General features: G+C 37.5%; 1 protein-coding gene across 2 annotated transcripts; it reads right to left on the bottom strand.

The window, feature by feature from the left end:
• Positions 1–25: 25 nt before the first annotated feature.
• On the bottom strand, positions 26–8,353 carry amdhd2 (amidohydrolase domain containing 2). 2 transcript variants are annotated; one of them, XM_039662759.2, is made up of 12 exons: positions 8,218–8,353; positions 7,292–7,403; positions 6,854–6,990; positions 6,632–6,771; positions 5,707–5,761; positions 4,205–4,417; positions 4,032–4,120; positions 3,663–3,807; positions 3,380–3,487; positions 1,906–1,974; positions 1,701–1,802; positions 26–618 (listed from the first exon to the last, which is right to left on the bottom strand). In XM_039662759.2, the coding sequence occupies exons 2-12, from the start codon at positions 7,372–7,374 to the stop codon at positions 545–547; spliced, it is 1,215 nt and encodes a 404-aa protein (XP_039518693.2). In that variant the 5' UTR covers positions 7,375–7,403; positions 8,218–8,353; the 3' UTR covers positions 26–544. The 2 variants fall into 2 exon arrangements, with proteins under 2 accessions (XP_039518693.2, XP_039518694.2); XM_039662760.2 differs by having other exon boundaries at positions 8,233–8,310.
• Between the last annotated feature and the right edge of the window lie 3,890 nt (positions 8,354–12,243).

The raw sequence follows: 12,243 nt of genomic DNA, 5'->3' as shown, positions 1-12,243 counted from the left end.
TGTATTGAAATAAATAGGATATTGATTGTGGTAGTAAGTTGGATGTCTTTAATACATCTATCACAGATGCATCTTCCACATTCAGACTCAAGAAATACAAATCAGTAAAGAAAAAATACACTGAAAAAAATAAGACCTTAAAAATGTGCCTTAAAATCACAACACATTGGAATCAGTTGATTAAATTAGATTGGAAGTATTGATATACATGTCGGTTATATTACTGAAATATTTTTCACATTTGAACAAGTTCGATTTGTGTTTGACTTTACAGCAACACACATCTATACACAATATGTGATGAAATGATTCTGGCTCTTTTTTTAATGTCCCCCAAGATGCATTCAGTGACGGTACATGAGCAGGAAGACTCCCATATTATAATGCTTATTTAAATGCAGTAGTTTTTACATTCAGGGAATAATCAAGGAAATTAAATGAAAAAATAAAGATGTTTGTGCATTTTTTTAGTCTTTTTGGCGATCCAAGTCCAAAGAGAGAGAGAAAAAAACTCTTCCGGCAGAAGACAGTCCTCCAGATGATGTCACTTCCTCCAGACTTGCTGTCCAGCAATGTAGGTTTCTCTGACTGTCAGTGTGTCGTCAAGAACTACAAAATCTACAAAACAACCAACATGACTACAGGCATGTCTTACAAAAAACACCATGAAATCAAAATTGTTGTTTTAAGTAATATTGCAGGGTTTATTATAAATGATTTATCCATGCACATGTGCCTCATAATCTTAATTAAAATAACGTCCTCTCCCTCTTGCAACTCATCATTTCTCTGATGATGTGTTTAATGGCGCGAGGACGGGATCAACCTGTCACTCATGAGATCCACCAATAGCAAACCACAATTCCACATGGACAAAATCAAGTCCCGCCCCACATTTACTCTTGTTCGAGAAGCGGTTTCACTCGGATATACTTCACAATACGAAAGAAAACACTTTATCCAGTGGCCCCCATAATGCATTTACCTAATAACCACTAAAGTGTGCAGCTAGATCTGTATATATTCTAGAATACGTTTCTCTATCAAAGATGATCGCATTCGATGACATAAAGCACCGACACTTTCGCTGTGATTGCCCTGAGACGAAAAGAAATTAAGGTTTTTGATGAAATAGTTTATAATGGACTTTAATGGGGTCCAAACGGTTCAAGGTCCAAATAAGAGTTTCAGTGCAGCTTCAAGGGGATTTAAACGACACCAGACGATGAATAAAGGTCTTATCTAGCGAAGTGATCGGTCAATTCAAAAATAAAAAAAAAATTAAAGTTTTATAAGCACAAATGCTCGCCTTGCTCTGTTCTGTGATGCGCGTTCGTGCCGTCATGTACAGAGCAAGAACAGAGCAAGGTGAGCATTTGTGCTTATAAAACTTCAACTTTATTTATTTTTTAAATGACCTATCGTTTTGCTAGATAAGACCCTTATTCATCGTCTGGTGTTGTTTAAAGCCCTTTGAAGCTGCAGTGAAACTCTCATTTGGACCCCATTGAAGTCCATTATATGGAGAAAAATCCAGTAACGTTTTAGTCAAAAACCTTAATTTCTTTTCGACTGAAGAAAGAAAGACATGGATGTCTTGGATGACATGGGGGTGAGTAAATTATCAGCAAAACTTTTTTAAAAGTGAACTACTCCTTTAATGAATGACTGAAAATCAATCCTGAAAGTCGTGCTCATACCTGCATCTGTGCCGTACTCCAGCGTTCCCTTCCTGTGACTGATGCCCAGCATCTGAGCAGGATGAAGAGATGCCGCCTCTAATGCCGCTTCAACAGTGCAACCTACGAACACACACACACACACGTCAGAAAAACAAAACCTCTACGACACGCACACACTACGATTAATGAACACGCCACACTCCATACCCACAAACACACTGACCTGACACCTCTCTGAAGTGCCTCACACACATGTCCATGGTCGCAATGCTGCCACTTAAAGTTGTAGTGCCTGAAACCATGATGAATGAATTAATAAAACACACTTTCTACTACTACTATCCCCAAAAGGACATTTGTCTTGAACTTGGTGCTGTACAAGTCAGCAACACACCACAATTATTATATGAATAATACCTTGTAAAGCATTTCACAATAAAAATAATATTAAATAATAAATAAATGATAAAACATCAGTAAATAATACCTTAAAGGGATACTCCACTTTTTTTGGAAATAGGCTCATTGTACCACTCCCCCAGAGTTTAGAAGAATATCAGTAACCAGACAGTTTCTGCTCTCATTGACTTCCATAGTATGAAAAAAAAATATACTATAGAAGTCAATGGGACCAGAAACTATCTGGTTACTGATATTCTTCTAAATATCAAAAAATCAGCTCAATACATTCGAAAATGGTAAAACCCAACTGTTTAACTCTGAGGGAGTGGTAAAATGAGCCTATTTCCAAAAAAAGTGGAGTATCCATTTAAAAAGCATAATAGAGACACATCAAATACTTAAAATAAAAACCCTACATCAAATGTATATTTTCCGAAGTACTTGGATGCATTAAACTGATCAAAAGTGATAGTAAAGACATTAATAATGTTACAAAGGTTTTTTATTATAAATAAAGGCTGTTCTTTTGGATTTTCTACTCATCAAAAAATCCTGAAATAAAAAAAATGTGACTGTTTACACAAAAATGCAGCAAACTATCATATTAGAGTGATTTCGGAAGGGTCATGTGACACTGAAGACTGGAGCAATGATGCTAAAAATACAGCTTTGATCACAGGAATACTTTAGTTTAAAATTGTTTTTTTTTTTTACATTGTATTAATATTTCACAATATTACAGTTTTTTTTATTCAGAGCATAAGAGACTCGTGAAAAAATCTTACAGACACTAAACTTAAGAACTGTACTGTATATCAATATATCGAGTAAATGTGTATAAATAATTCCAGTAAATAGTTACGCCCTTATTAAAAATACCCAGATCGAGCGCTTTGAGTGTGTTTGGGAAATGTCCCGCCCCTTCCCATAACCGCCAGTTTAACACACCACTAACTAACTCAACCAGGCCCCACCCCTTTATTCTACGCATTAATTATTCTAATGAGGAATATTGTGACGTGTTCGTTCCCGGTAGAAACTCAAGACTACAATGGAGGCGTTTCAAGAGTTCAGAAACACTGATACTGATATAGAGAATTAGGGGACGTTTACATGACAACGATGTACTAAAAGCACAAAATGTTAAATAAATAAAGTTTTTAAAATGACACCCAGATCAATGGCTGTATATACCTACAATACCCAAACGAAACACAACGTTTCGCCAAACAGAAATAGAGGCGTTTTGGTTCATTTGCTGCTGAGAATGAAAGCATGAGGAGTATGATGCAGACCTGCGACGTATGCGTGAAGCCCCTGGATGTCGATCTGCTGCTGTCCGAGTGTGTGTCGGCCAGGAGGGAGACCCATCGCTGTCACAGCGTCGGTGACCAACACCAACCCTGACACACACAAACACAAGCTCTATTCTTACACACAGATTAACTTCATTCATAAAAACCAACCTGAGAGAGATGCATTGCATCTCATTAAAATGTACAGAGGCAATGTATCATAGGTTGAGTGTTCTACACACAGATTTGTGGTTGCGTGTTGTGTGTGTGTGTGTATGAATACCTGCGGGATGAGCTCTGTGGGCGATGCGCAGCGCTGCAGGATGTGTGTGTATCCCGTCTGCGATCATACCGTAGTAAACAGTCCGACCGGGTGGAATACGATCACTTGTAAGCAATCCCACAATGCCCGGGTCCCGGTGATGAAACTATAACAAAACAAAATGTTAAATGTGTTGTTAAATGCATGTTTCTGTACTTCTAAAAAAAAAAAATACTTCTAGATTTTTAAATCGATTTGTTTGCATGGTAGGATAATGTATTAGAAATATGGTGTTATTTTAAACGTTTAACTGTGCACCAACATACAGTATGTTTTATAATGCGAATAACTGTTAATTAATGTGTGTGTGTGTGTGTGTGTGATACTAACAGGCAACATGGCATTGAATAAGTGTGTGATGAACGTGGCTCCATTCTGCACAGCCTCTTCGGCCTGAGAGAGATCGGCCATGGAGTGACCTGGACAGAGAAGCACTTTGGACATGCTCAACCTGGACGAAATTGAATAGCAAAAATAAAGTCTGTGTACACATATGTACGCACCTAATGACACGGCTATGCCCCTTCCTGCCAGTTCACGGATTGCAGCCGCGCTATTGGCCAGTTCTGGTGCGAGTGTTACCATTGCGACATTGTCCAGGGGGCCGTAGGTCTCCAACAGGTCGGCCACGCCGCCGGCTTTAAACGTGCGGAGGAACTTCGGAGGGTGAGCGCCTCTCTTCTCTTCACTGATGAACGGCCCCTCCAGGTGAATACCTGAAACAATCAGGAGGAAAAACATTAAACAAAAAAAATATTTGACATCATTTAGTTAAAGGTGCAGTATGTAATAGTGACTAGTGGTTGAAATGGGTACTGCAGCCCACATTCAAAATAATGGAGAAGTTTGTTTCTCCTGTCCGCTTCTCCTCAGACTGGACGCTCACGGGTTGCCAGATTGTGGACATACAACGGGAGCGTGTGCAACAGTTACAAAAAATGCTGGTGAGTATAAACCAAGCTTTATATTGCGAGATGATTGGCTAATGTATTCGTCTGGATTGTTTTTAATGGTCAGGGAGAATCTGCGATCCCTGACCCAGTACGTTTGCTGGCTTTCGTGGCTACAATACGCTGCGGCTGTGCTTTCCACCCATAGACTGTAAAAAAGATGGACGACGCCCCTTTGCTCTTTTTCATCAGAGAGAACTGAAGCCGCCAGTGTCCCAATATGGCGCTGACATCTTGGAACTCGAGTCTGCAAACTTGCGTTTTCGGGACCAGACATGCGCAGTCGTGAGCAGGAAGTAAAGCTACGAAATCAAGGCCCCGCCCTCATTCTCGCTGAATCAAACGCACTTTTCTTAAGTGGCCTCTGTCTGCTCCGTTCCTCTCCAATGATGTCTGCTGATTGCAGATCCTCATTAAAATAAGGTAAATACAACTACTAACCACATATGAAAAAAATCCGTTGGTGCTTCAGTAAATACTTCGCACAGAGAACCTGTCAATCACAGCTGTCAATCATGAGGTCACAGCACCGTTTTAATAGCATCAAATAACTAACTGAAAGCAAACACTTGAAATGACATCAACGTGATAGAAACTACAGTAAGTGACAGAAACTATCTTTGGGAAAAGGATAAGTGAAGTGTAATTTAATTGTTTAGTTGGTCTCACGTCCTGTTGAATAACATGGGGAGGCGGGGTTTATGACATATACTAGGACCGGTCACAGGGGGGGGCGATCGAGACGTTTTGTCTTCACTTTTGAGTGCTTGTTTTAAGCGCACTTGTTTCCACCAACTGGCAACCCGGGTGTTGAAATACTATTGGGTCAATTGGCAGTGGGCGGAGTCACTCAGACCAAAACCAAAAATATATATTCTGACATGAAACACATATTTCAATAGCTGTTATATTGTTTTTTCCGAGATACAAGTATTTGAATTTAGCGTGTTTCCTAAATTTCTGCAAACATAATTTTAGGATTTAGTACATTTAAAAGAATTACATACAGCAGCTTTAAAGTTTGAGAAATTTGACTAGGTCTGTGTGCATCTCACCTAAAACTCCTGCCCCTTCAGGGCCTCCATCTTGTTCTCTGAGCTCAGGAATGACCTGTGGAGAGAAAGACAGCAGCATTACTAATGATAAATATATGTGATATATGCAACTATATACATGACACTGTTCCTTTTTAAGTGTGATGCAAAACAAGCCGAAGTGTGTGAGTATTTAACTGAAATTGAACAAGAAGCATGGGAGGTGCTTCGTGGAAAGTACTACAAACACTACCACTTAAAAGTTTGGGTTTGGGGTCATGTTAAAAGTTGCATTCAGAAAGGATGCATTGCATTCAATTGATTAAAAGTGACAGAAAAGACATTTATTATGTTACAAAAAGATTTATATTTCAAATTTAAATGCTGTTCTTACTTTCTATTCATCAAAGAATCCTGAAAAAAAAAAACATCATGGTTTCCATAAAAATATTAAGCAGCACAACCGTTTTAAACATTGAAAAATAATCATCAACTCAGTATATTAGAATGATTTCTGATCATATTAGAATGATCCTTCATGTGACAATGAAGACTGGCGTTATGATGCTGAAAATTCAGATTTAATCACAGGAATAAATTACGTTTTACAATCTATTCAAATAGAAAACTTATTTTTAATTGTAATGTTTCATAATATTGTAGCTTTTACTGTATATTTGATCAAATAAATGCAGCCTTGTTGAGCACAAGTGACTTCTTTCAACCAACCCCAAACTTTTAAACAATAGCGTATGCTACATTGTTTAATTATTCCAGGAGGTACCTGATGATGCGAGATATGAAGACATTAAAGTGCCAATAAAAACACAGTCCCAACACATGTCAATCCTAGGCTTAGCCTGAAGGAACTTCGGCGATCTATTTGTGGGTGCAATTGAGCATCTGAGAGACAAATGAAGGGCAGTGATTGGTGCATAGGTTGAACCTTATGGTATATGTCTGGTGGAGACGTGACGAGCGTGGGGCAAAAGGAAGTGACGCCCTGTTCAAGAATCTTTTTGGCCACCACAGCCACGCCCCCTCTGATGTCACTGCTGGCCTGGGAGAAGTCGATGCCATATCCACCTATGAGTGAGAAAAAGGGAGGAATCGACACAGTGATTTTTACACCAACTGGTGAATGTAACAATGGCAATGTGTAGTTTACCATTTATCTGTACATCTATGAATCCAGGCGCAATGATCTTATTCTCGCAGTCAACTTTGTGATCGGCAAACCCCTCCTCATCGAAGAACAGCTTCTCTGGGTTCAAAATCTTGCCCGCACGAACCCACAGGTCTTCCCTACGGTACACAATCAGATTTCCCCTCAAAATCGCTGTCGAAAATGTGCAAAAAGTTTCCATCTGGGCTCAACTAAAAGTCTATGCTCAAGATGGTACAATCAGGGTTAGAAACAAACAAATGATTACATAGTATCCAAAATCAATCAGTATTTATGGAGAGTGTAAAGCCCCCTGCAAGGTTCAAATATGTGAGAATGCACGTGAATCATCTACTTGCAACACATTTTAATATAATTTTATACAATTGTCAGGAAATTATGGGTTTGTACACAATAATTAGAATCTGGTTGATATGTTACCGTTGCAGCTTGTGGTCCTTCAGTATCCTACAGTTCACAAACTGTGTGATCGGGGCATCTGAGACACTCTTATTGGACGGCATCTCGCCTGAAATCCCACCTTAAAAACACCCTATGAAAATAGTCATATCTGTCAGGTCATCAAAGTGGTTTATATTGGTTATTATTAAATGTCAGGTGAATCATACATATTTATATATATTTATATATGTATATATGAAGTTCAGATGCAAAAGCCTCTAAATGCCATTTGAAATTTTCTTCTTTATTGATGATTTTTGTCGAACTTGTATATTTAAGTTCAGTAATTTCACTTAAATAACAATTAATAGGTAATTATCATTGCAATTTAAGTGAAATCACTGAACTTAAATATACAAGCTTGACAAAAATCATCATTAAAGAAGAACATTTCAAATGGCATTTAGAGGCTTTTGCATCTGAACTCTTCATATAATTAAGAAGCTATTCAATTATGTACCGGGATGTTTATGACAACTGTGATGTGGACTTTCTTGAGGTGCTTTTTTCATATACTAAAAGTGCTATAGAAATAAACTGAGTTGACCTTCATAAAACACAATGAACTAACGATCGTTGCCCTTTTGAACGCATTTTATCTGTTTTTATGACACAATATTTAACTTTGAACGGTCAATCTAATTTCCCTACCATGTTTATATGGACTATCGGATGTGTCAAAAATTGTATTGTGATTATTATTTCTGATTATTTAATACATAATGGCACCGATTTTAAAACATCAGACAAGCGGAGCTTTTGATCACACTATGTATGTTAAAGTGATGCAGCAAACAGTAAACAAACACACCGGAAGAAATGATCGAGGTCTTCATTTACTCATCTTAAGGATACCGGAAGATGACACGCATATTATCATAAGTTATAGTTTCATAAACACTTACCGTTAATTCACATACTTTTACTATGATTCGGTCCGCGCTTTAGTTTTCTCTAGGAAGTCAGTGAGCTCAGAGTGTGTCACGCGCGCTGTGTCAGCTGATGAGGAGGCGTGGCCACAGTGCACGCGCCTAGAACGTGTTTAAAACCGCAAATATAGGCTAATTGATGAATAAAGTTGACATATCTGTTTCATATATGTAACATAACGTTTCATAATTGACTTAAATTAAATAGCTAAATACATGCTGTAAAACTTTTTTTTTTAAAAAGTAGACTATTCTTTTCAAAACAGTGTCAATAAACAGCAGGTTTTCTTTCTGACAATTTACCCCATATGTAAATGTGTGTTCAATGAACAGTAGCCTATTTGTGGACAATAAAGGTGAACATTTTAAATAGATGTGTATGCAAGATAGACTTTTGTACTGGATTTGTCTGTAGCAACAGAAATGTAAACAATAGATCAATTTAACATAAGACAAATCAAATAAAGGCCATATGGAGAATGAGCCAAACTTATCCAAAATGACAGCAGAGATCTTTTCATTCACATCTCCTCGTTTGTAAGCCACTGACACTAATAATGTGGATCTCACCCACTTTGTGTGCAGTGAGGCTACACATTATTTATTTATTTGTGCTTATTAATATCAAAGGACAGATTCGAGTTGCCGGGCTTAACCGTCGGACAGAAACCGCTCGCACCTGCGTCATACTGTTGGGAACAGCACTGTAGGGCGAAACACACGCTTTCATTTCCCTCGAACCTCTAACCTATGTCAGATAGTGTGGTTCTCACATTCACAACATCACACTTAAGAAAAACAGAGCAAACAAACTCTCTTCATTACTAAAACAACATGTCGGAGAATGGAAGATTATGTTGTTGACTTGAAGTTTGTTAAAAGAGCTTTGAACAGTCAATTATTATGAAATCCATTTTCCATTTTAGAGTGATGTATGATAGTAATATAGTGACACAGATGCTTGAAACACCTCAACAAACAAATTTATGAGCAGTATTCGTGAATAATTTGAGCTTTGTTTGTAAATGTAATTACAACCAAAGGGTTCAAATTAACCATTGAGAGGGGGAAAAAGGAGAACACAAATGTTAAATATTAAAATGTAGAAGAATTATAAAACATACATTTCCTTAAAAAAATGATCAATTCATTAATTAAACATACTAATTAATTCATTTAATTATTGAATGTTAAATGGCATATTTTTATGTATAGAATGATTATTAATTATAGGCTATTTAATAAATAGTAAACCGTTCAGTTAAAACTCATATAGCTGAAACTGTACAATAGCCTACTGTATTTTAATAAAACCAATAAACAGGAAAATATCGTAATATTAAATAGACAGTATGTTTTAGAACAGTGGTTCTCAAAGTGGGGTCCGCGGACCCCTGGGGGTCCGCGAGCTAAAGCCAGGGGGTCCGCGAAATAATTTACAACCTAACGTTTTTTTCCATGCTATAAGTCATGTTTTCTTTATCATCTGAAAACATGCTGTTTATTCCTAAGTAACTTATATAAAGCATTTAACATAAAACAATACAAAGTAGACACTTAAAGTTTTCTATAGATAGATAATCTATGTCTTTGCGTCAAGTAGATTCGCTGCTGTTGATTTTGCGGGACGGGCGCCAGAAAGGAGACAGAGAGACGGCATGAACCCGCATCAGGTTCTTTTCTGTATTTTTAAAAGGCATGACATTTTGTAGTCATTTATAATGTAGCCTATACACAAATAAAAAATGGACACTACCGTTTCGGATGATGCACTCTTGTCTTATCTATGACCATAAATAAGAGTATTCCTGTTTCCACTGCTGAGGAAAAATTCCCATGTAATTGCGCGCCGGCGTCTCGCGTGCGCGCACAATAGTCAGTTCTAGCACTGCTACTGTAGATTTGACATTAGAAGTCTGATCATTATTAAAATAAAAGTGCATAGTGACAGGGCCGTACCCACAACTGAGGTTGCAAGGATGCACATCGCGATACTGACCTTCTCGTCTGAGGTGCTTCAGCAGACTAACAACGATAGCTCGTCAATGTCAAAATGTTTGAGTCGGAGTGAACTCAAAGTTCCCCGCACGACGTTTCAGTCAACGGTCATAAAGTCAAGTGCGAGATAAGATGTAGGCCTTAATTAACATAAACTAAACAGCTGTTTTAGATAAAAGTTTTAAAAAAGGACTGAAACAATCAGTTTGCAAAGTATTAATCAAGCTCAACTTTAACAAAGGAAAAAGCAGGTCAATAGAAACATACTGTGCCCATGAGATTAACATTATGGATTCATATATTTAACATATACTGTATGTTTTTTTTAGCTAATTACAGTAGCTCAAATTAACGCACGCACCTATTAAACATAATGCCATTATCATTGTATTTATAGGCTTATGGGCTTTATTTGTGTGCAGAATAGGCCTAATTATTGAAACATTTCTCTTTTAAGGCCATTCCTGATTGGAATATGTGATTGTGTTTCGTGACATCTTGACAAAAAAAAAAAAAATGTATGCCACTGACTGACATGCTTCTACTAAATCTATAGTTATCCAATTGTGGGGCCTTAAAACACCTTAAAATGCACATGTGTAGATCAAGAACATCAAAAATTCCTAAGTGAGGGATCCTAAGTGATTCCTAGCAAGATCACTTTCGTTACCTCAGTAGGCTATTTAGAAATTCCTGCATAGTACCCTGGGTGGAGACCATTCATTTTGTGCAAAAATATTTCATTTGCCGCTCACACATTAACTTTGTGCTCAATAACTGTTATAAATATGAGGGGGGTCCTTGGAATTTTTTTTCCCCTGAAAGGGGTCCCTGGCACCAAAATGTTTGAGAACCCCTGTTTTAGAAGACATGTAATTATGACAACGATGATTTTGAATTTTATTTATTGGAAACAGGCACAAATCCTAAATAATTTTTCAGATCTAATTAATTTTGAGAAATGATCATGTTAAAATCCTTAGAAGTCAGTACGTTATGATCTCTCTCTCAGCATTGGTTATGGGCTTTTCCATATAATAAGTATTCATATACTGTAATTATGCATGCCCTTGTCAAGTGTCACCTCAGCTTGGCATGCTTGACCTGATGATTAGATTTATTAAAAAGCGTGGGTGAGGTGTGTGTTTGTTGTTCATTATGTGTGTGTGTGTGTGTGTGTGCGTGGATGTTTTAAGGGGGTGTCACTGACGTAGATCCTTCAGGCATAAACTCTGTTCGTTATAGGTCAGAGGTTGAGCAGTGAGCTAATTGATTAATTTAAAGTGATAAAATGCGTCATTCATTCAATGTGTGACAAAGTGTCAACTTCAAGGCCGTGGATCACAATAGCTGTCACGTAGATGGTCTGCATTCAAACCTTTTAGTATCTCATGGTCAAGATTATAGGGAATCTGAGGTGTGTGTGTGTGTGTGTGTGTGTGTGTGTGTGTGTGTGTGTGTGTGTGTGTGTGTGCGCGAGTGTGTGTGTGTGTGTGTGTGTGTCAGGTCTGTTTAACATCAATAGCAAACTATAAATGTGCTTCAATGAGCCTGGAAATCTGTGTAATTAATTAACCTGAATTTACGTCATTCTCACCTCATTGTAGAGCATCAACCTACAGCTTATGAATAGTTGCAGGTTTTGAAGTTTTATTCTTCAAATAAAAAAATAAATAAAAAACATTTGATAAACACTAGTTATTTATTTAAAAGTGCAATATTTACAACATTCTTAGCATTTACCTAAGCATTTAGGTGCAATACCTAAGATTTTTGCATTAAAATATCCCAAAAAATCACAAGGCCAGTGTTATACATTTAGTAAAGATGATAACTCACAATATTCCATATGTTTCAAACAATATTTAAATCGCGAGAAAATTGAGATTTTAACCAAGGAAACGGGACGTGTGAGCTGGGAGTCGCGAGTCAATCACGTCATATCCGCTTACCTCGGTTTCCGCTCACCTCGTACTACGTAGTCCTGGCCAAATGCGGTAGTTG

The sequence above is a fragment of the Pimephales promelas genome, chromosome 3, assembly GCF_988280905.1.
Source record: "Pimephales promelas chromosome 3, fPimPro1.hap1.1, whole genome shotgun sequence".
Taxonomy (NCBI): domain Eukaryota; kingdom Metazoa; phylum Chordata; class Actinopteri; order Cypriniformes; family Leuciscidae; genus Pimephales; species Pimephales promelas.
The sequence above is the reverse complement of the archived record's forward strand: the minus strand, read 5'-3'. Positions and strand labels throughout refer to the sequence as shown.

Coding starts and splice junctions, on each gene's coding strand:
- amdhd2 (XM_039662759.2), bottom strand. CDS start 7,374: ATGCCGTCCAATAAGAGTGTCTCAGATGCCCCGATCACACAGTTTGTG. Junction 5,762..6,631: donor CACCAGACATATACCATAAG/GTTCAACCTATG, acceptor TTCTCTCCACAG/GTCATTCCTGAGCTCAGAGA. Junction 1,803..1,905: donor GCACTTCAGAGAGGTGTCAG/GTCAGTGTGTTT, acceptor GTGTGTTCGTAG/GTTGCACTGTTGAAGCGGCA.